At 40.3% G+C, this 25,403-nt stretch overlaps 1 protein-coding gene across 1 annotated transcript in view; it reads right to left on the bottom strand.

The window, feature by feature from the left end:
- The window catches only part of DNAAF9 (dynein axonemal assembly factor 9), a gene marked incomplete at its 5' end in the record, with an annotated part of 132,958 nt that extends 109,440 nt beyond the window's left edge, over positions 1-23,518 (bottom strand). The window contains 3 exons of the mRNA XM_081097454.1: positions 2,385-2,504; positions 6,438-6,517; positions 23,436-23,518. Coding sequence (XP_080953580.1) covers positions 2,385-2,504; positions 6,438-6,517; positions 23,436-23,518 — 283 coding nt within the window. The remainder of the gene's footprint in view (positions 1-2,384; positions 2,505-6,437; positions 6,518-23,435) is intronic.
- Between the last annotated feature and the right edge of the window lie 1,885 nt (positions 23,519-25,403).

Here is a 25,403-nt window from a genome sequence, read left to right as displayed (position 1 = left end):
AGATCAGCAGCTCACAGATTTAAGGACTAATCACCCAGGGGTGGGTCAAATAAATAAAGCAACCCAGGAATGTAAATAAACTCAGAAAACTAAAAGAAGAGCCATGGAACGGGGCAGGACTATTAAAGCAGTTTGAATACTGAGAAAGAAAGCAGTCGTAACTTCCAGAAGAAAAGCAGAGGCTCCATCCCATGGCTCCTCAGAGAGCAGACCATTAACAAGATGACATAGGGAAGTTGCTGGAGGAGGTGGCTGAGGCAGAAGGTTTAGGGTGATGCCAACACTGTAATACAGTTTGACAGACCATAATCCACAAAAACATGAGCCCAATGAATACTGACCATAGCTAACCATACTGATGGGTGGCTCTTGAAATAAAGTTCCACGCCAGTGGCCTTTTTAAGCACTCTGAGCTGTACACCTGGTCAGACCCAAGATGTTCTAGGGAACACAGTATGGAGCAGCTTCTTCACTGTTGACTGTTGGGTAAGGCCTGGAGTCCAAAAGTGGCAAGGGGTGGGAAAGGGGCCCACTCTCATCTGCCAGCTTTCCTTACATAGGCCCTCTAAAAGCACCCTGCCCTAAATCACATGTACCTCACCTGCTGAGGAGGGAAGAATCTGATGTCACTTAGAGAGCCCAAGGCTTTCTGTGTAGAATATACTCTGATACAGCAAAGACTTAAAAAGAAATATTACAATAGCTACTAAACCTAATTAAACACTCTCAGGATTTCTTAAGGCTGATGTCATCACTGTGAACAACATTTAATAGAGTACATAGGTAAGAGAATTGGATAAGATGTAAACTATTTTAAAAGTTTCTTTTTAAAAGTAAGTCCTTCGTGTTGGCCTCTTTTCCTCTCACATAATAAATTAGAGACTGAAATGTAGAAGCATAAATCTGGTGATCTCAGCTTTCCAACTACTTGAATTTAAAAGATAAATTTATTATTTTTAAGAAAATGCTCATTTCATAAGCGCCCATTGTACCAGGTGACAGGATAGACAAAGGAAAAAATAGTGCACACCTTTGAGGATTTAAACCATTTCCTTAATTTCAGTACTACAATGTCCTTAGCAATATTGGTTGCAGTGAAATGTGTGGCCGATATGAGCATCTGTCTTTTTATAACTCTTTAAATGAGCTGCCAGGATGAAGTCTTTCCAAACCAATAGATGCTGTACAGTGTAAGGAAACTTTTTTAAAAAAATAAAAATCTGAAACTGTATTTGAATTGAAAAAAATTTAATGGCAGAAATAATTTCAGCTTCTTTCTGCACTTCCAAAAAAGAACGAAACCTTAAATCATTCCACAGGGATAGATACTATTAAAGAATTAGATACTCCTATTCTGTAGATAGATACTACAGAAGAATTTTCACATACAGACCAGGGTTTCCCAACTTCAGCACTACTGACAGTTTGGACCAGATCATTTTTTGTTGTGGGGGGCTGCCCTATGCCTTGCGGGATGTTTAGTAGCATCACTGGCCTCTACCCACTCTGCCTAGTTGTGACAATAAAAAATGTCTTCAAATGTTGGCCAATGTCTCCGGGAGGATAAAACTAACCCCAGTTGGGAACCACTGTACCAGATCCTCACAGTAATATTATATCAACATCAGATGTTTGCTTTCATGCGTCCCCCAGTTGCTTCACAAGAGCTTTCTGTCTCTTGTCCAATTTGATTTGTCTATTCCTGTGTCTCCTGACCCGTCTGGCAGACAAGTCATGATGCTAAGTATGTGATATCAGAGATAGCTCCTGGGCATCAGCCCACAGCAGCATCAACACAGGGTGAGTGTCTCAGGGCTGAGGAAAAGGGAATGTAAGCAGAAAGCCTTCATTGTAGTCACGGGCATCGTCATGAATTAAAGTCACACAGGAAACAATTCCCAAAGACAGAGCAGGACAAAGAGCCCTTGTTCCTAAGCTGAAGATCCACATGAAGTCTTCCTTGTAGGAGTATCCTGCAGGCTCATCTTTGACTCACAGCTGAAAGTGCTTTCATAGGACAATGCACATAATCTGAACCTCCCACATGTAGAGGCAGTAGGCAATTCAGAGAACTAGTATCTTGTCAAGAAGATATAAAGCCAAACACTGATGATTACTTTTTTCTCTACAGCAGAATTACCCAGTGAACATATTCTTGACAACTACTTGTTGCTAGTCTCTAATCATTCAGCAGGTGACCTACAAGAGCATATTCCTTAATATATCAGCAAAGAAGCAGTTTTTTATTCATAAAAAAGTAAAAATTTATTGGGGCTTCAGGCTATTTTAAATTTGATATGTTTCCATAAAAAGACCATGAAAAAGGATCTGAAGAAAAATAATCGCTATTACTTTTCACACAGAGTTTACCAATATGTACTTACCATCTAGAACTTCCTCAGAAAACCCTGTTTTCTCAAAATCACTGGTATTCTGATTGTATAAACCAAACAGAAGATAATTTGCCAGCTCTCTGCAGCCTTCATTGTACCTGCTATCAATTCCTGCAAGGCAAAAACGACTCTGATCAGCTGTACTATGGGGAGCAAATGAGCCCAAATAGTTTGTCCCTGCTCAGCAAAACCCTAATGAGTAAGTAAAAGGCAATAACCTAGACCAGTCTGTACCAGAAACCAAACTAAGCACCTCTCTGTGAAAGAAGCAGGCCTCAGCATCAAGTACCCTTACTTGGATTCAAGAGACAATCAAACAGCACAGATTATTGAAACTGTTAATTGCCAAAAACCAATTCTTAAGGATAGAAGAAATCAGAAAATATAATTTAAGTCCTATCATGGCTGGTTAAAGATTCTGAAATATTTTCAGTTGGAATAGGAATAGGTGTCAGGAAAATATCACTTCTCAAAAAGACCTTTACCAAAACATGTGGGATCAACTAAAGGAGAATTAAGGTGATTTGAAACAAACTCAAAGAAGTGAAGAGGACAAGTGACTGGAACCACACATATCTAAAATTTCACAAATATTTATTAGGCCTAAAGCACTGTGCTGGATACTAGTGTGTGTGCTGGGCCTACAAATGGCCCTCATGAAGTTTATAGTCCATTGGGTTGGGTCAGAAATAAAAAGGAAATGAAATAACAACTGCCTTCACTACTGCCTTTCAATGCCATCCAGGGTGGGCAAACTTTTTGACTCGAGGGCCACAACGGGTTCTTAAACTGGACCGGAGGGCCGGAACAAAAGCATGGATGGAGTGTTTGTGTGAACTCATATAAATTCAAAGTAAACATCATTACATAAAAGGGTAGGGTCCTTTTTTTTTTTTTTTTTTTTTAGTTTTATTCATTTCAAACGGGCCGGATCCGGCCAGCGGGCCGTAGTTTGCCCACGGCTGCCATAGACACATATACTACCTGATTCCTGGGTATCTGTGAAGGCCCAGAGCTCAGGGATATGTTAACGGCAGGAGTCAGCTGTCTGTGTGAGACTGAGAAGAAGGAGTTGCGGCAAAAGGAGCTCCAAGAATAAAAATATGGCTGGAGCCTGGGAAAAAGAGCTGCCAATGGCCATTCAGACCAGTGAAAAGTAGTGGTCATTCAGAGCAGGGAGGCCTCGGGACTGCCTATGTCAGAGGACTTCTGATATGGGAGGACTCCTTTCTCAGCTGCGATAAAAGCAGCACGCTGCTGTTCTTTCCCATCCAACAGTTCAGTGAAGGGAAGGGTGAAAAAGAATCAAAAGCAGGAATAGCCTGGCTTACATAACGCCAAAAGCTGAAAGGGCTACGAAGTTAAAAATAACCAGTGGATTGGATAGGCCTAGCATGTCCCCTTCTAAGGGTTCCAGTTACATAAATCGCTAACATTAAAAGACTGACCATGTAAAATTAAAGATAAAAGAAATTATATGTAAGTACTGTGCTCTAATTGATAAAGTTTGTTTCCTATAGGGGATTATGGGTTAACAAATCTGATACTACTAGGTATACTGGAATTAAATGGATGGTAAATGGTAGGTGCCATGTTTCTCAGTGGTGGAATGGAAGTTTATAGATAAGATAGAAGAGGAGGCCCTAGCCGGTTTGGCTCTGTGGATAGAGCATCAGCCTGCAGACATAAGGTTCAATTCTGGTCAAGGGCACATTGGCAAGAGGCAGCCGACCAATGATTCTCTCTCATCATTGATGTTTCTATCTCTCTCTCCCCTTCTCCTTTCCTCTCTGAAATAAATAAAAAAATAAAAATAAATAATAAATAAGAGGAGACTAGACTGATCCATATGGTAATGGGTTAGAGCTAAAGACATTAACATAAATTCATATTTAACTTAATTTAAATACAGATGATTACATAACATTTACAGATGTGCATATACACACCAGTTAATGTACACACATATATTTCCTTACTCTGTCAGCTGAGAGGGCCTAGAAGCAATGATATCCCAGCAGCAATGAGTACACTCAGATTGTTTTTTAATACCATTCTCCAGTAATACCATTCTTAGAGAAACGGCTGACTTTAGGACTGGAACAGGAACTATGCACAATAAGCCTGTAGCATCTAAGAGTGCCAGAAACTACAAAAGTACTAACAAACAAACAAACAAACAAACTTTGGAGGGAGTGTATCAAAGGGAAGGACATAGACACAGGAGCCAATTGAAAGAGCTCCAAATGGCCAAAGCTGGAACAACTTGAAGTAGGAAGTAGGATTATAACTCAAACTATAAAATAAATATCCATGAGTCCATATGGATACAAATGATTGTGTAAATAAATAAATGTGGGAGGAGAGACAAATCTCCCATGCAGAAGAATTTCAATAATTTATGTAAACACTCCCATCTCAGGTGATGGAGCATAACTCCTGGCTCCTTAAGAGTGGGCTACATGGTGACTTCCTTCCGAAGAGGACATAGGGAAGGAGAGCTGGAGAGAGTATTTCATAGTGCAGAACCTGAAAACACTACCGTAGCCAGGTGATCAAGGCTAACAGAAACAGTGAAAAGTCATGCTGATAGTATGTATCCTTGATATCATGTGACAAAAATGGCATGTTACTTTACTGGTCTTCCACCTCAAAACTCTTATCCCCATTCTAATCGTGAGAAAGATAAGAAAAACCCTATCAGAGAGACATGCTACTTGATTAGCACTCCTGAAAACTGTCAAGGTCATCAACGAGGAAAGTCTGAGAAACTGTTACAGTCAATAGGAACTTGAGAAGACATGGTAACTAATTTAACATGGTATCTTGGGGATGGGATCCTGGAATAGAAAAAGATTCTCTCTCATCATTGATGTTTCTGTCTCTCTCTCTCTCCTTTTCCCTTCCTCTCTCTGAAATAAATAAAAACATATTTTTTAAAAAAAGAATATACAAGTCTCAAGGGATTGAGCAAAAAAGAAAAAAAAAAGAAGAGAAAGAACTCATTGACATGGTGTAGTGATTGGAGGGGTGGGAGTGGGTGAAGGTAGAGGACGGTTTAGCAGGGGTGGGCAAACTTTTTGACTCGAGGGCCACAATGGGTTCTTAAACTGGACTCAGAAGAAGGAGTTGTGGCCATGTTTCCCGACGTTGCCATGTTAACACTGCTGCTGGTGAAGGAGCGGAGGGGAGAGCAAGAGAACTCTCCGCTCTTTCGGCTCCGCGGGCCGGATAGAACAGCCAAACGGGCCGGATCTGGCCCACGGGCCATAGTTTGCCCACGGCTGGTTTAGGGGGATAAATGGTGATGAGAAAAAAATAATAAAGGGGAAAAAAATACAAGTTTCCTAAGTGATACTTTCACATAAAGTTCTGTCCTGAAGGTTTACTTTTTACCTCCATTTCACGCCCAACTTCAAACACATCAATTTCTGCAACATTGTAGTATTCCATATTCAAGTAGTCAATCTGATATTTAAAAAACTCTAATATGGTCAAGTGAAAATTTTAAAAATTAGGTTAACAACAATATGCATAAAATGTTCCCATTTGTGTTTAAAAAAAAGATACAGTTGACAATGTTATCTCTGGGGAGTGGGAGTGGGTATCTGGGATGGTTGGGAAGCTCTGTTCATTGTTACTCATGTATTGTCTTAATTTTTAAATTATATATTTTCATAATAAAAATTTTTAAAGAACAAATAAATGCCTAATTTTGCCACTCTGTGGCCCTGAGCAAGTCTGTTTAATCTCCTAGAATCTAGTTTCCTCTTCTGTTAAAAAAAAGGGACAACACTGCTCCCTTGTAAGTTTGCTGTAAGGAGAAATGAGGTAATATGTACAAAGTGCCTGCTCTGTGGTAGGTACTCTCTATCTTACTGATATCTCACCCAATCTCATTTCAACAGCAATGGATTTCAGGGGAACAAGAGCAGGGGACTCTAACCCACGGCTGATCTCACAATGATACTATTATCAGTATCTTTCTGTGAACAGAAGCCAATTTACCCCAGTCCTGAGTCCCACCTTGTTAAAAGCACTGACCTAGAATGCAGAGGATCCCATCGGGTCGAGACTTGCTGCTCTGGGTCAGGATGCTCTGAACCTGGCGGAGTCGGCTGCAGCTGCAACAGAACAGAAATCAACTCCCTCAGTACCAGCAAATGAAGGCATGAGGAGGAATGACTGCTAGGGATGGAAACTGGTCCTTGTCTGGTTTTGGTATCAAAACCACCAAACGAATAGGGAAATATTCCTTTCTCTTCTATTTTCCAGACGTAATTATGCAGAATTGGTCAGAGGACTAAGTTTGAACTGCTGATTACAAACTGGATGGTCAGTGGCTCTCTGGCTCAACGGAGGATGGAGCCAATGGCCTTCTCATGGTCAATGTTGAACAATACTGGGATTCAGCAGCTTAGCAGAAAGACCTCCAAAGACTTATTTCTGAGGATGATTGAAGAATTTCCACACTGATTTGCCCTAACTGTGGACCTCACCAATCTGTCAAAACCAAACACAAATGATCAAACAGATAAAAACAAACAAATAAAAAAACTGGTCTAAAGACCTAAACCAAGCTCTGATTCATCATCACAACTCTACCCATAGAGAGTCTCACCACTGGGTACTTGCTCCCATTTTAGTCCTATTATTCCTTTGGCCTTAGGAATATCCCTTTCTTCCTAAACAAAGCACAAGGAGAGGCACTCCCAGGCACTGATATCACTTCTAAGGACCCATGCTCCCATGCCAACCCCTCCTCTTTACCAGTAGCGCTAGAGAGAGGTGCTCCATTTCCTGCTCAAGAATGATCCTTCTGCTGGGTCCCTCTGCCCCCCCCCCACCCGCCCCATCACCTCCAGGTTCAGGATCTACCTCCATTATTAATTCCCTAACACTAATATAATTAATTTTTCCCTAAAGTCAATATATTTCCAGCCCTATCACATCATTATTAACTAAAGTTCTCCACAAGCCAACTATACTAACTGTTCCATCCATGACAACCAGATTGCATCCCCAACCTTCACTAAGTCTGCTCTGGTACACTGCCCTACACTCACCCAAGCAACTATATTTCCAGCTAACAATACTAATTCCCTTCCAGGATTCCTTTTCTCCTCTGGGTTCTTCCTGATATTCCCATGGCCCAAATCATCCACTCCATGACTTAGCGATGATTAGCACTGTCTTCCCTCAAGATCTTCACAATCTTCCATGTAATACCAAAAATCATGTAAAGACATTACCAAGAAAAATAAACAAACAAAAAAACCAACAGACCAATATCTATCATGAATATAGATATAAAAACCTTAATAAACAACCAGCAAGTAGAACTCAAAACATACAAAAAGAATTACAGCAGGTCCTCAAATAAGAGTTATAAAATTGATGAGGAAAAAAAAAATCAATTCCCAGCCAGGGCAACTATATGTGTGGAGTTTGCATGTTCTCTCCAAATCTGAGCGGGTTTTCTCCAGGTACTCCAGTTTCCTCCCACACCCAAAGATGTGCACATTAGGTGAACTGGTGTGTCTAATTTGTCCCAGTCTGAGTGAGTGTGGGTGTAGGTGTGTGCATGACTGTAGCCTGCTATACAAGGGTGTCTTGTCCAGGATTGGTCCCTGCCTTGTGCCCTGAGCTGCCAGGAGAGGTTCTAGCCACCTGCAACCCTGGACTAAAATAAGTGGATTAGAAATTAATTACTTTACTTGTTTTTATTAATCTTTCTTAAATGTATGTATAGCTCACATTTACTTCAATGTTTAATATTAGAAGTGTTTTGAGTCTTTATTTGCAAGTTTGGTGGTTTTTGTGACCAGAAATATACCAAAGGAATTTAACTCTTGTTTTTATAAATTAGCCAATGGTAAAATTAGTCTTATAATTGCAGTTTCCAAGACCCTATCATTGATGCTAAGTGAGGACTTCCTTTATACACCATGACCAAGAGGGGGTTTATCCCAGGGATGCAGGGTTGGTTCATATGGGTAGATCGAACAATTTAATCCACCATTATGAAAAGCTAAAGAAGAAAAAAAAATTCACACAACCATATTACTGATATAGAAAAATCATTTGAAAAAATGTAATACCCATTTATAATAAAAACACTCAGAAAACTAGGAATAGTCAAGTTTCCTCAACTTGATAATGTATGTCTACAAAAACCTTCAAAGCAAAGTTTTGGATTACACTTGATGGTGAGTTTTCCTCTAAAATGAGAAACAAGAAAAGGATGTCTACTCTCACCACTCCTATTCAATAGAATACTGGAAGTTCTAGCCAATGTAATAAGGCAAGAAAATAAAAGGCATACAGATTGAAAATGAAGTAGGGAATATCACAGAATCTACAAAAAAACTTCTGGAACTCATAAGTGAATTCAACAAGTTTGCAAGATCACTATGTAAAAATCAATTGTATTTCTACATAAAAACAACAAACACATGGAAACCAAAATTAAAAGTACAATATTATTTAAATATAAATCTAACAAAACATGCATAAGACTTATAAACTACTTACTACAAAACACTGATAAAGGAAATCAAAGAATATTTAAGTAAATGGAGAGACATAATGTGTCCATGGATTGGAAAATTCAACATAATGTAGATGTCCATTCTCTCCAAATTGATATACAGGATTAACACAACTCATATCAAAATTCCAACAGATTTTTTTGTAGACATAGATAACATAACTCTAAAACTTACATGAAAAGGCAAAGGAACCAGAATAGCTAAAACAATTTTTTTTTTTGGCGGAGGAGGGGGTGGGGCGAACAAAAGGGGGGGGGGAGTCACTATATATAATGCCAAAACTTAGACAGCTAAAGTAATCAAGACTGAGTGGTATTGGTTGAGAGACAGACACATAGCTCAATGGAACAGTACAGAGTAGCCGTAAATAGACCCAGACAAATACAGCCAACTAATTTAGGGCAAAGCTTCAAAAACAATTCAATGAAAGAAGGATAGTCTTCTCAATAAATGGTGTTGGAGCAAATGGATATATAGACAAAAACATGAACCTAAACCTTACACCTTACACAAAGATTAACTCAAAATAGATCATACATTTATAATTTTTAAATGTAAAAGTATAAAATCTTTAGAAAAAAATTTAGGACTCAGGGTTTATGAAGTTCTTTCTTAGACTTAATACCAAAAATATGAACCATAAAAGAAAAATATGATATATTAGACTTCATCAAAATTTTAAATGTTGCTTTGTAAAAGACCCTGTTGAGAGAATGAAAAGACAAGCTAAGCCCTAGCTTGTTTGGCTAAGTGGATAGAGCGTCGGCCTGCAGACTGAAGGGTCCCAGGTTCGACTCCGGTCAAGGGCACATGCCCGGGTTGCGGGCTCAATCCCCAGTTGGGGGCATGCAGGAGGCAGCTGATTGGTGATTCTCTCTCATCATTGATGTATCTATTTCTCTCTCTCTCTCCCTTCCTCTCTGAAATCAAATATATATATATATATATATATATATATATATATATATATATATAAAAGACAAGCTAAGATTGGGAGAACATATTTTCAAATCACATATCTGACAGTAGAATACATAAATTAATAACTCGCAAAATTCAACAGTAAAACATATGCAATACAATTAGAAAATGGGTAACAAGCATGAAGGAACATTTCTTCAAAGAGGACACAGAAAGGGCACATGAAAACCAGTTCACCACCATTATCCATTAGGGAAATGCAAATTAAAATCAGAATGAGATATTACTACACACCTATTAGAAAAACTAAAATAAAAATGACAATACCAAAATTCTGGTGACAATTCAGAGAAATTGGATCATTAATATATTTCTGAAAGAAATTAAGGAAGATAGCAATAATGGAAATACATATGTGTTCATAAATAGGAAGACTTAATGTTGTTAAACTGCCAATATTATGCAAAGAAATCTATAGCAATATCTATCAAAATACCAAGGACGTTTTTGCAGAAATAAAACAATCCATCTTAAAATTCATATGAACTCTCAAGGAACCCAGAATAGCCAAAACAATGTTGAAAAAAGGACAAAGATGGAGGACACACTTCCTGATTTCAAAAGTTACTAGACAGCTACAGTAAGCAAAGCAGCACTGGCCGGTGTGGCTTAGTGGCTTGGAGCATCACCCCTCTCTCTAAAATCAGTAAACATGTCCTCAGGTAAGATTTTTTTAAAAAAAGGCAGTGTGGTACTGGCAATTTTTGACAAGGGTACCACGATCATTCATTGAGAAAGTACAGTTTTTTCAAAAAATGGTTTTGAGAAAACTGTATATCCACATGCAAAAGAATGAATTTGAAGCCTTACCTTACACCATATATACAAAATTTAATTTAAAATAGAATAGCGTCCTGGCCAGTTGAATGAACATTGACCTATTCAAATAAATGGTGTCAGAGCAAAAGGTTACTGGTTCAGGATCAGGGTACACACCTAGGTTGCAGGCTCGATACCCAGTAGGGGATGTGCAGGAGGCAGCTGATGGATGTTTCTCTCTCACATTTTTTTTTCTCTCTCTTTGTTTCTCTCTCCCTCTCTCTTCCCATCTCTCTAAAATCAATAAAAAATATTTTTAAAAAGAGTAAAGACCTAAATGTAAACCTAAAACCATAAAACTTTTATAAGAGAACATATGAAAAAACATATGCTTCATGACATTGGATTTGGCAATGATTTCTGGCTATGTCACTGAAAGCACAGACAACAAAAGAAAAATATATAAATCAGACTTCCCCAAAATTAAAAATTTATGTTCACCAAAGGACACAACAGAATGGAAAGGCAACCCAAAGAATGGGAGGAAATATTTGCAAAATCACTTACCTAATAAGTGGCTAATATTCAGAATATATGAAGAAGTCCTAAAACTCAAGAAAAACAAAAAACCTATTCAAAATTTAATAGACATTTCTCCAAAGAAGATATACAAATGTCCACTAAGCGTATGAAAATATCACTAATCATTATGGGAATGAAAATCAAGACCTCAATACCACTCCCACACAAAGTAAGATGGCTACTATAAACACACACACACACACACACACACACACACACACACAGCAAACAAACAAAAAACAACCTCAGAAAATAACAAATATTAGAAAGGATGGAGAGAAATTGGAAACTTTGTGCACTACTGGTGAGAATGTAAAACAGTGCAGCCCCTGTGGAAGAATATGGAGGTTCCTCAAAAAATAAAAACTAGAATTACCATATGATACAACAATTACACTCTGGGCATACAGTCAAAAGAATTAAAAGCAAGGATTCATGGATGTTTTTGTACATCCATGTTCACAGCAGCATTATTCACAACAATCAAAGGACAGAAGGCAAGTGTCTTTCCAGAGAAAAATAATAAACTATGGGGTATACGTACAATAGATTATTAAATCTTAAAAAGGACAGAAATTCTGGCACATGCTAAAACATGAATGAACCTTGAGGACATTATAGTAAGTGAAATATGCCAGTCACAAAAGGACAAATATTTTATGATTCCACTTAATGAGGTTCTTAGAATAGTCAAATTCATAATGACAGAAAGAATGGTGGTTGCCAGGACCTGGGGGAACAAAATGGGGAATTATTCTTTAAGAGGTACAGAGTTTTAGTTTTGTGGTAGATAGACAGTGGTGATTATAGCACAATGTGAATGTACTTAATGCCACTACACTGTACACTTAAAAAGTAGTTAAAATGGCAACGTTTATGTTTATTTTATCACAATTAAAACATTTGTTTAAGTTATAAAAAGCCAATCTCATGCAAAACAAAAATAACAAAGAGGGAAAACTGTTCTAATATAGAAGAGATTAAAAAATAATAATACAATGCCACATATGAAATGTAATATGATTTTAAAAAAATACGTTTTTATTGATTTCAGAGAGAGGAAGGGAGTGGGAGAAAGAAACATCTACGATGAGAGAGAATCATTGATCAGCTGCCTCCTACACGCTCCCTACTGGGGATTGAGTCCATAAGCCTGCCATGTGCCTTGACCGAGAATCAAACTGTGACCTTCTGGTTCATAGGTCAATGCTCAACCACTGAGCAACACTGGCTGGGCTGTAATATGATTTTTTAAAAATATTTTTACTGATTTTTAGAGAGAGGAAAGGAGAGTGAGAGTAAGAAACACTGATCCAGAGACAGATAAGCATCAATCAGACCATCAAACCTCAGAGGGAAGGCAGGGGAGGGTGGGGGTAAAGGGGAGAGATCTACCAAAGGACCTGTATGCATGTATATAAGCATAACCAATGGACACAGACACCAGGGGGTTAAGGGCATGATTGGGGGGTGGGGGGGCAATGAGAGGGATAAGGACACATATGTAATACCTTAATCAATAAACAGAGAAAAAAAATAAAAGAGCTACTCTCACAATTTGAAGAGAAAAAAAAGAAACAGTGATGTGAGAGTAAAACATCAATGTGAGAGTGAAACATCTATTGGCTGCCTCCTACTTGTCCCCTACCAGAGATTGAACCTATAACCCAGGCATATGCCCTGACTAGGAATGGAACCAGCAACTTTTTGGTACACAGGATGATGCCTACCAACTGAGCCACACCAGCCAGGAAAAATGTAATATGATTGTTTTTTTAAAGTGAAACATCCATGAGACATCTGGGAAAACTTGAATGTGGACTAGGTATTTGATGATAGTAAGCAATTACTGTTAACTTTCTTGGGTGAGATGATATGGTGAAATAGTAGAATGTGCTTTTTCTTAGCAGCAGCATGAGGGATTACTTAGGAGTGAAGTGATGTCTGCAACTTACCTGAAAAAGGGGGGGGGGCGGGGGAAGAAAATAAAAATAATGCACATATAGCAAAATGTTAAAAAATTGCTGAATCTAAGTGATAGGTATAACAAGCATTCATTGTACTATTCTTTTACCTTTTCTGTACTGTTTGAACATTTTTATAATACAAATCTAGAGCTGGAGATAAGGGGAACATGTGGAATAACTTAGGGTTTTAGAAGTAGCGTAACAGAAACTGCAAGACTATCAAGATTAAAGAAAACTTCTTTCCCTGGGAAATGACTGCCTGTCTCTCCTCACTTTTTCATGTTTTACATAAGATTGACTTTGCAATCATTCTCTACACTGGAAATATTTCATCAAGTTTGTCCTTTGGCCCATTTCCCTACCCATCTGGACAGTAGGCTACCAAGGTTACCAAGAACTCTTTGGTTTTCAAACTTACAAGAAGCCAGTGACAAAAGCATAAGTAGTTCATGTGACCAGGAAACAAACAGCTCCCCCACTACTACTGTGGAAAGCCAAGACAATACTGAACACAAAAACAAAGAGTTTCTTTTCTACAAGTATCCTAGCCAAATAAAGTAGAAGCATTGGTATCTCTTACTTTCTTGTCAAATGGGTAAAGCTAAATTCAGTTCTCCTTTTCGTTTGTACATTTTCTTGCTTCCCAAATTTAATTTTTAACCAGACATAGTCTATTTGTCACTGAACCATTAAACTTGTTACTTACTGAAATATTTGCCTATTAAAAAAAAAAGACCTGGTGAGTATATAGGAAAAAAACCACATCCATATTCCCGGCACCCAGACTTAATATTTTAGCACATTTGCTTAAATCTACAGTAGTGCCTTTTTAAATTATGCATATAAAATATTAATTTGTTATACTTTTTGATGGAAAAAAAGAAACATTACATATAAAAATAAAGTCTTCACTGTTCCTCACCCCCCAGAGGTTACCATTATGAGTTTATGTATTCATCCAGACCTTTTTTAATATATATTTTCACACATACACCAAGCCCACTCAGCAATAGTACTGCCCTCTAGCTCCCAGGTCTACCAGAGCAAAGCTGGCATATCCTGGGTAGACAGCCTCTGGTCACTCATAACTCCTTTAGAATATCTGTAGACTGAGCAGACCCAATTCTGCAGTTTATGTTAAATATGCTGCTTGTATACTATACTTCAGTTCTAACTTTCCTTGGATTCAGACTCAGAATGTAGACAGGCCACAAGATGAAGAAACCAAAGCCTAAACAGAAGCAGTTTGCTCAAGGTCACAAGGCTGAATAAAGATTAACAGCACCAGTCCCTGAGTGACCAGGTACCCCGACTCTGAACCTTTTCTTTCTGATATACCTCACCCCACTGATTTCCTGACAATAAAATTAGTCACAGATACAGTATTTTAAAATTCTAAACAATTATCTCTGTTCTTCCCATCTTTTGATTTATATGTAACAGTTAATTCACCGCTCACTGCTTTTATAACAGTTACTGTATACACCGCCACGTTTATTTTCTTCTTTGTTTGTATTTCATTATCCTGGTTCCTTAGAAATGAAGAAAAAACTTGAAAATTTTATTTTTGCTTGTTTTTCCTCTGTAATTTATGCTAACCTTTTGATTTTCAAAACTCAATAAAAACGAATATATTCTCCTATGTATGCTCTGTGTTTTGAATATGTTACAAAGTGAATTCTCATACCAATCTGATTTACCTTATCATGGAAAACCACTGTGAACAATTTGGTATGACTCTCTCACAGTAAAATATTTAGTCAGGTGAGTTTTTTTTTGTTTTTTTGGTTTTTTTTACATAAAATCATAATCATGATATGCAGCTGTTCTGAAACATGCTCTTTCCACTTACCATTATACCTGAAGATCTTCCCAACTTAGTCCATAGAGCCCATCCTCATTTAAAAATGATTGCACTGAATTCTTTTGTTTTTATTTAGCCAGCCACTAGCATTGAGCATTCAGGAATTGTACTATTTTGCAAAGCAAACAATTCTTCTTAAAATGGGCAACCTTAATACAGTCATCTTTGTCATAAGTACAGAAGTTTCTGGAAGGTAGAGACTTAAAAGTAACACTGCCAGGTTAAGAGGTATCTGCATTTTAAATTTTGATAGATCTTACCAAATTGTTTTCTTAAAACACTCATCTAGACTCTGAGACCAAATCATGATGATGAGTACTTGAGGGTGGGTGGATAAGAGGGAGAGCGGGCAGGAATGGAACCAACTTTTTTTTGTATTTTGTATTGTATGTTTTTTTCAACATGTAACTAATCAGTATCTTGTCAATATAGTCAGCCAATGAATCAAAAAACAAACAAAAAAAACATAAAAAACCCACTCACCTACAATTTCTCAGAATACCTGTTTTCCCACAACTTTCCAAACCATGTTGTCACTCTTCAACTAATGTTAATTAAGTTATATTCTCCCTAATCACTAGGTTGGTTGTCAAATGTTTTTTGATCATCTATATTTTTCTATGAATGCATATTTGTGTTCTTTGTCTATTTTTATTTGGTCATTTGGTCTTTTTCCCCTAAATAATTTATATATATTCAATCATATTTTAAAAGTTGTTTTTTGGCCATATGGTGCAAATATTTTTTTCAAACTTCTAAACTTTGTATGGTATCTTTTTTCAGGCAGAAGTTTAAAAGTCTTATATAATTAAATTTTTTAATTTTATTTTTAAGATTATGGGTTTTATGTCTTCCTTTTGTGTCTTCCCCACTTAGTACTAGTATTATAAAAGTATAATAATAAAATACCAATATTTCATTAATTACACGTGTATGTGTATTTTAAACATTTAGCTCTTTGCTCCTCTGGAATTTGCTTTTAACCTTTGTGAAGCAGGAATCTGACTATATTTTCCCTTCAAAATATAATTGTCTCAAGACCATATCCTGATGACCCTTTTAATCCTCTGATGTGGAATGCCACTTTTAGCATATGTTAAACTGCCATATATTGTTGGATCTTTTTTAGCTTTATTTGATCCATTTACCTATACTCACAGAATTAGTACACTTAAAAAATAATTGGAGCTTTAAATGTCATCTCTTGAACTTTCTAGTTTATGGATTATTTTTAGTATCTGCCAAGGTACATCCTCTTATCATTGTTTCAAAGATTCTGTGGCTTTTATTGAGCACTTTCTCTTTAAGATGAAGTTTAAAATCAGCTTAAGATCCATAAAAATTTCCATTCATATTTTGTATTGTGATCATACTGAGTGTGGACAGCACTGAGCTCCCACTCAGGAACATGATGTGTCTTTCCATTCATTCCTCTCTGTTTTATACCCTTATGTCAAGTTTTATATTTTTATTTAGAGAAGTCTTATACATTCCTTAATAGGTTGATTCCTATGTATTTTATAGTTTTTGTTCCTATTTTGAATGTCATCCTTAGTCCATTACATTTTCCAAACAACTTGCTAAATTCTCACTTGTTCTAGAGCTGACCAACAAGCTATGCAGAAGCCATATTAGGTGGAAGTTTCTGAGGGAGCTCTTGGAAAGGAAGGAACTGACTCAACAGGAAGCTGTCCTTTCTCTTTCCCCTTCTTGCCTGTCAGACATGATATCACAGCTGGAGAGCCTACAGCCATTTTGTGACTAAGAAGCTATGAAGAATAAGGAGCCCACATGCTCAGAATAGCAAAATATATACACGGAAGAGGCCTGGTTCCCTGATGACTTTATATTAGGATTAGCCGGCCCTTCTCTAGATATCTTTTACAAGAGACAATACACCCCAAAGTTAAGTCAATATTGTAAGTGTCTTTTACCAGCTGCAAAATGTAGTTCCTAACTGATAGGCCACCTCATCTAAAATAGTTAAAACTCGTACCCAATTGCAATTCATGCCTACACATATTTAATGAATTGGGGTACACAAGACATTCTAGAAATTAAATTCAAGAACTTCAGAAAATACTACCCAGCACAACTGGAAAATGCTATCTGGAAGTCTGTTCACTATATTCTAGTATAACGTCTTATTTTCCATGTTCTTCCTTTCTCCAGCTTTCTCTGAGCATTTCCTCAAACAATCTGTTCTTTGTAAAGTCAGTTTCTCAAGTCTTCATTCAGAAAGCATCCACAATTACTTTCCCCCCACTTCTTTGACTACTAAAAGCATGCTAAATCTGGCCCTGGCCAGTGTAGTTCAGTTGGTTGAGGCATTGTCCTGTACACCAAAAGGTGGCCAGCATCCAACCAAGTATACTGGCGGTGAAACTTCACATTTTCAGACATACAAGATCATAGTCTTGCTTTGCATTTTGAGTTTTCTTAAGGCAGGGACCATCTGTATTACATCAATAACAATTACTTCTGTAGATCTGTAAACCCAAGAGAACCATGAGCATTGGTAACTGGCCAATAAACATCCTCTGAAGAGATAACCTGCCTCGGTGAGGCTTTACTTATGTAGAACATCACTATCGTGAACCACCTTCTCACCATCTAGCTCACAACTGTGATTCTTCATTTTCTGAGTATCCATGAAATTTAACATAGCCCACAGCTTCACCTGCAATTATTCTCTATTCATTCAATAAGTAATTACTGCAAGCAGTGTTGCATAATAGCTAACAACAGCAGTTCATATTTAGTGAGTGCTGACTATATGCCAGACACTGATCTAAGCACTAGGGCATGCACTGTGGGAAATGGCAATAAAAAGCAGTCCCATCCCAGCCCTGGCCAGTGTGGCTCAGTTGGTTGAGCAATGTCCCGGCACAGAAGGGTTACCAGCTCGCTTCCTGGTTAGGCATATGCCGAGGTTGTGGATTTGGTCCTCAGATGGGGTGCATGCGGGAGGCAACCAATAGATGTTTCTCTCTCACATCAATGTTTCCCTCTCTTCCTTTCTCTCTTAAAAACAAAACAAAACAAAACAAAAAACACCATATTTTTTTTTAAGTCCCATCCCTGCCTTAGCTGGTTTGGCTTGGTGGATAAAGTGTTGGCCTGCGGACTGAAGGGTCCCAGGTTCGATTCTGATCAAGGGCACATGCCTGGGTTGCCGGCAAATCCCCAGTAGGGGGTGTGCAGGAGGCAGCCAATCAATGATTCCCTCGCATCATTGATGTTTGTATCTCTCTCTCCCTCTCCCTTCCTCTCTGAAATAAATAAAAATATATTAAAAAATAAATTTTAAGAAGTCCCATCCCTTTGATAATTCCCAGGGGTAACAAAGATGGTCCTTGCTTATGAGTCCCTTAACAAGGAAGAAATCCAACTTGTACATGGAATAGAGAAGCCCCCACACAAGAACCCCTTAATCAGGTTGTTTTGCTAGATAGGGCACAGCTCCAATGGCTTCTCAATAAAGGTTGTACGGAAGGTCAAACTTTGAGAGCTTGCATGTGTGAAATGTCTGTATCCTTCCCTCACACCTGCCTGAGAGTTTGGTTAGATCCAGAATTCTGGGTGGGAATCCATTTTCCTTCAGAAGGCACTGCTTTTTCCATTATCTTCTAGTTTCCAACTCTACAGTTCCTGACCTTATCTATCTATGTGATTTGTACATATTCTTTTGTCTTTATAGTGTGCAAAATTTTCATGATGATGTGCCTTGGCATGGCTATTTTTAAATTAATTGTGCTGAACTCTTGGCGAGTCCTTTGAATTTGGAAACTTATGTCCTTCGGTTTTGAGAAATTTTATTTCATTTTGCATGATTTCTTCATGCCATTAAACAATAACCACCCACTATTCCTCCTTGTTACAGACATCTACAAACCTCTGGGTCATTCTGTCCTCCACATTCCCTGAAGATTTTAGATTCTGGATCATGGTCTCTTTTGCTATTACTACTCCCTCCTTAATTCATGATATTCTCAATATGCATAGATGCTCCTTCCACTACCTTTATCTCTGTTCCTTTATTCCTGTCTTCTAATGATGTCCTCTATCCTACCTCAGCTACTCCCTCCCACAGTGCCCACATCGAAGCAGCTCAATACAGCTAAAGGAAAAGCATATAACCATACTAACTGGGTATCACCTTAAATTATGACAACAAACACCAAATGGGTATGTTTTTGGTACTGCCTGGCAATCCTAATAAGGCAATATTTCCTTATTCAACTGATTTTTTTCCACTCTACTGGATGAATGCTATACCTTCTTTCTCCTTAAACATTCAACACCTCCCCCTTTTCATTTTTAGCTGACAGACATCCTTCTTGTTTAGCTAAAAACATAGAAGTAATCAGAAGAGAACTTCCACTTTCTTCCACTACCAAGCTACCACTGCACCAGCATTTGTGTCCATATAATTGCCACAGATGAACTGTCCATGCACTACTTTAGCCTGAGATCAACATATCCACGTATGTCCTAGATCTCATTCTCTCTCACCTATTCAAGGACCTCATTTCTGAAACTGTCCCTTCTCTCTCTTTAATCATCAGTTTGCCTCTCTGTACTCCATCATTCCCATCAACTTACAAGCATGCTATAATTAAAATGTCTGCCCACCTAAAAACAGAAAGGACTCTAACACTCATGCCCACCCAGCTAAAGCCCTATTACTCTGCTTTCCCTTATAACAATCCTTGAAACAAAATCACTATGACTATCTATACTGACTGTCATCAATTTCTCTCCTATTTTCTCTTGAACTCACTGAATGAAAACGGTTCTTGTCCAAGTCACCACTGACCTCCACATTTCCAAATCTAACAGTCTATTCTTAGTCCTCGTCAGTATTTATCACTTGGCTTTCCACCGGGGAATCTTCTCCTATCTCGGAGGCAGAAAACCATTTTCCCTCACAAGTTGGAAGATGTTGCTACACTTGTCTTTTCTACATGGGATAGCCCAGGGCTTGGATGTTGGTCCTCTTCTCTATCTACATTTACTCTCTGCATCTCTACCTACTCTCAGAGCTTTTTTTTGTGTATTATTTTTTTTTAGAGAGAGAGAGGAAGTGAAAGAGAAACATCGATTTGTTGTTCCACTTATTTATGCATTCATTTATTGCTTCTTGTATGTTCCCTGAACAGAGAATGAACCAGCAGCCTTGATGTATCGGGATGACACTCTAACCACCTGAGCTACCTTGCCAGGGCCTAGTCTCACAGCTTTAAAATAAAAATTTGGGAGTCATCAGCATATGGGTTGGTATCTCCAGTCCCAATCTCTTTCTTAAATGCCAGACTTGTATATCCAACTGCCTACCCAATATCACCACTTGGATATCTATTAGAAAACTCAAAATGAACAAGGCCAAAATTGAACTCTATTTTCTCCACAAACTTGCTCTTATTCCAGTGTTCCAAATTAATAAATGGCAACTCATTCTTCCAACATCGAGCCCCAAATCAACTGTGCCCTCTTACACTATTGTTCCTTCGGCCCTATTTCTTCCTCAGTACTCATTTATCTTCACCCTGTATTACAATTTTTATTGTTTTGTCTCTTTCCACCTACAAAGGAGATCTTTAAGGGTAAGGGCCTGCCTTATTTGCTTGAATCCAGAACACCTAGCACAGTGTATGTTGGATTATTTGTATAAAGAGTCAGTGAAATGAAACGAATCCTGAGCAGGATCAGATCCCTCTGCAGAAAAAGATTTTGGAGCAAGAAAGCATATTTTATACTGGTTCCTTAGTACGAGTCAAGATAGGTACTTAATAACAACTCCAAAAGCTTCTTCCTCAGTCTACATTTCAAACATCAGTCACCTGAAAGCTTGCTCTGTGTCCCAGACTGATGGACTAGGAACCACCTGAAGCACCAACAGTCACCAGAGGTAAAGAGAGTGGTAAATTGCACACCAGAAGGTATAGCATCACTCCTGTGCACATTTCATTGACCTAGAGGAACTCACAAGGCCGTACCCAAACCCAACTTCAAGAGGGCAAGCAAGTGCGTTACCACATGTCCAGGAGGCAGAAACCAAAAATATCTGATGGACAGCACCATATCCTTTAAAAAAAATGTTCTAGTTCTAAGCAACAAGATTTTACCACCTGATTTGTATTCCTTATCTGCAAAAATAAACACCACCACTAAACCACACTCTTGCAAAATACTATCTATGGGTCTTTAGGAATGTAACTTCACCAGTTAGCCCTGTCCCTTTCATCACTCAGGAATCAGAGTTAAGCAAGGAAGATAAGTATAGGTGACAGGAAAGTGCTGAGCCCAAATGTGCTAGAAATGTTCAATGTCAAAAGTCAGGGAAAAGGCTTGAATGGGTAAGAAAACCATGTTCAGTTACACAGAGGTGAAGAAAGGAGGGGAACCTTCATCCAACTTCTTTTATCAAAGGTATAAAACAGCCAGGTCTTGGGGTTCCTTGCACTACCCCCTGTCCGGAGACCGAGTTTCACTCAAACTACTCAGTGGAAGATTCAGAGTTTGACTAGTAAAGTGAACCAACATTTATCTTTTTAGCATAAAAACTAGTAAAGTTAACCAACATTTATCTTTTACTTTAAAAATAACTGCACACTGCCATGTTTTTAGAAACAGGGAAGGCACCATATTTTAGAGATGGATTTCACTGGGAAGCTCTTTTTTCCCCCCGAATGTCTCAAAAACTCAAGATTCCTACACTTAAGATGATGGGATGAACCCCAATTCTACAGAGAGCCTGGCTTTAACAGATGGCTGTTCCAAGTTCTAAAGTGCCATTTCGTTCTATGTAAAATTCAAATACTTTCTAACAGTGAAACTGTCTGCCAGAAAGGTTTAGGACCTTAGGGTGGATTGGAGATGGTTATCATAAGCAGCTAAACACTTGGAACTGTCAAGTCCACAAGGAATTCCATTGAAGGGCAGAGGAGAAGTTCAAACAACCTCACCTGCCAAATTAAAAGCAAACAAGGACTTGCAAATGCAACCATGGGAATCTAGCCTCACCTCCCCATTTATTCATTCAACAAACACCCATTAGTTGCAGGGAAGGAATGCCAGGAAGGAAGAGAGGAACATGGTTCTAAGATTTAGTTCTTGCTCTCCATTAATTTGGTTTATTAAAAAAAAAAAAAAGCACAAAAACAACAGATCAGTGAGCAAACAGTTAAAAATACGATGCCGTAATCACCTTCACAAGGATACAGAAAAAGCAGTTCCATCGTCTACGTTCAAAATCTCCTTTCAAGGGAACAATACCATATTTGCTTTATTAAGTGGCTAAAATAGAGAAAAAGCAAACCAAAATAACCCCCTTCGGGTTTAATGGCAGTTTTGCAGTACGCCAAAGCCCCTTTCTTTCTCTCACCCTCCCTCCCTCCGTCTCAATGGTCTCTGCCACAACCCCTCCATCATTCCAACCTTCGCATTCCGCAGGCGGTCCCAGGCCAGCTCCATCACAAACAATGCCCAGACTATCAAGGTCACAAGGAGCCCAAAGGCACCAGGAGCAGAAGTCGAAAACAGATTTTCCTTTCTCCAAAGGGTGCGGGCCCCTCCCCGATATCACCCTCCCAAAGCCAGGCACCCCGGAGTTGTGAAGGCTAGTAGCCTCAGGGGCCTGGGGCCCACCGCCTTCGGGGTTCCCGAGCCTCTTTTTCCTATCCATCCAGTTCGTGTTCCCTCCTGCGTCCCTAATGACCTCCAACGTCCCGCAACCTGAGCTCCCCATTGTGGAGCGAGGGAGGGTCGCGAAGAGGCTGGGGCCGGGGGAGGCGAGGACATGCGCAATAGGGAAGATGCTGTCAGTGTCTGTGTGCCTGTAGGGGTGGGGAGGGGGTCCCCCTTATTTAGGGAAGCCTCTGTCAAGGGGACAAGCTCTCGGGGAGACTTCCGATTGGGGGGCATTATACATAAGCCGTTTCTAGGGAAACCCCTTTGGGGTTTCTAATCAGGGGCGTTATTGTGTGTGGAGCGGGGAGGGGGCTCGTCTCTCTAGCGGTTTCTGAGGGCAATAATCTGAGGGCAGGCAAGTGGCCCATCCATAGAGGAGGACTCTGGAGATTGTCTACAGAAAACCCTGCTGGGGGAAACGTTCTGTGGGGTGGGATGTCCCGCTGGGGTCCTTCACACGGAGCCGTTGTGGGAGGCTCTACACAGGACACGGGTCCCGGGGAAACGTTCCTCAGAGAGCCGTTTAGGGAAAAACCACCCGCGTGGAAGCCATGCCCGGCCACACCCCGGGCTTTGAGGCGTCGTCGGACCCCAACAACCCGCAATCCCCTGCCGGGCCGCCCTCTGCAGCCTCGGTCCCGCGTACCTGACGGAGGGCGACCCGCGGCCGGAGCCGCCGGCAGACCACGCGCGGGGCAACCCCAGCCGGTGCGAGGGGTACACGTCCATGGCGGCAGGCGGCAGGCGGCGGCAGCGGAGGAGAACCTGGCCGCTGCGAGGGTCGTGCAGGCCCGCGGGGCGGCTCCAGGGCCTCTGCAGCCGGGCGGGGCGGCGGGGCGTGCCGGGTGGGCGGGGGGCGCGGCGCGCGGGGGCACGTCGGGGGCGGGGGCGGAGTCGGACGTTGGCTGGGAGCGGCGTTGGGGGCGTGGCCACTGGCTGGGCGCGGGGCGGGGCGGGCGCCAGGGCGCAGTGCGGCGCCCCCTCCTGAGCTGGCGAGCGGTCCCTGCGGGGCGCTGGGGTCGCCCGTACTCGGGGAGAGGGCTGCCACGCTGCCGCTCTGCCCTGTCTTCAGGCTCCGCACTACGGAGTGGGACTCTGCGCCGCCTGCAGCCACGCACACGGGCGCGCCCGGAGGTGGAGCCTCGCCCTGCCCCGCCCCGTTGAGCGGGCTTCGGCTTCCCTCAAAGCTTTCCTCCGCTGCAGCGGGATCCGGGGCAGCGCGGGGCGCTGGGCACCTCCTGAACGCCCTGCTCGCTTCCCGCTGCCGACCAATTGCACACCCTTCCTTCCAACACCTAGCCGACCTCAGGTTGGTAGTGGGCCCAGCTCTGCGCTGGGTATGGGTGTGAGAGGCTCCTAAGGTCACAAAGATCCCGACCTTTCTCTGTGCAGATCTTGGCTTGACGCGTTCCCGACTTCAGAGCCATAATCAAGAAACCTAATCCCTCCGAGTCTCGGTCTTTTTGTGTGTAAAGCAGGGGAAATACCTCGTTGACAGTGTTGCCAGGAGTATATGCAGGACGTAGTTAATGATTTTGCCATGTGTTGACTTCGTCAGGATACCTTAAATATCCTGTATTAATATTTTTGCAACCAATTACAAAAAATATTAGAGCTGTTTTCCCACCAACGTAATTGGCGCTTAAATCACTTAAATGGAATACCAGCCGAAAATCCTACCTCCGCAAGTAAAAGATCTGGACAATCCCTATGGTGTCTCCAGCAGGTTTGACTGAAGGAGGACCAAAAGAAGGGACTAGAAATTAAAAGTACTTATTTTTCATATTCAAGGAAGGAAGGAAGAGGCTTTTGGCTCAAGTTCAAGATATTTAGAGAAAACTTCACATCAGTATACAGACAGTGAGAATCAGCCAATCACCGACGGCCTCACTACAGTGGCTCTGCTTCTGAAAGTCAGCCGGTCAACAGCTTCGCCCCTGTAACTCAGCTTCTGAAAGTTAGTAAATCAATCGCGGGCCCCAGGCTTCTGAAAGTGAGCCAATCATTGGCAGCTCCACGCTTCCGGGCACCAGCCAATCAGCAAGTGCCTCACTCCAGAGACCAGGCTTCTGAAAGTTCCCCGGTCCTCACGGTGACCTGACAACAGTGACCACACTAACAGAGCCTCAAGTCGGCCCGTCGCTGGACTCTCCCGATTCTGAAGCCGCCAATTCCTGAACGCTAGGCTTCCCCAAACCCATAAGATCAGTTCTGGTTTTGTTTAGGGAGATGGTGCCTTACAAGTACAGCTTTCTTTTGCTGACCGACGAGAAATTAATCATCTTTTTTTTCTTTTAATCATACTGAGTTCAATATTCCCCCACCTTGTCAAGTCCTAGGTTCGCAACCCTTCTAAGATTCAATTCTCGCCGTTATGAGTTTGGACTAGTGACAAGCGCAATGTCAAAGCCATGAGATTTTTAAAAGACAACTTTTTCAATTCTTGTGACAACTGCTATTACCTTTTCTTTCTTTCTTTCTTTTTTAACACCTCTATGGATATGTTTTTAGAACGTTTTCATCACCCTTTTAGTAGTCATTCTACCATTTCTTCCCAACCATCCTAGCCTTGGGGAATCACTAGTCTTTCTCTCTACATATGGCTTTGTCTATT

Source organism: Myotis nattereri (assembly GCF_964212035.1).
Source record: "Myotis nattereri genome assembly, chromosome: 8".
NCBI lineage: Eukaryota > Metazoa > Chordata > Mammalia > Chiroptera > Vespertilionidae > Myotis > Myotis nattereri.
This window is presented reverse-complemented; position numbering and strand designations above follow the sequence as displayed.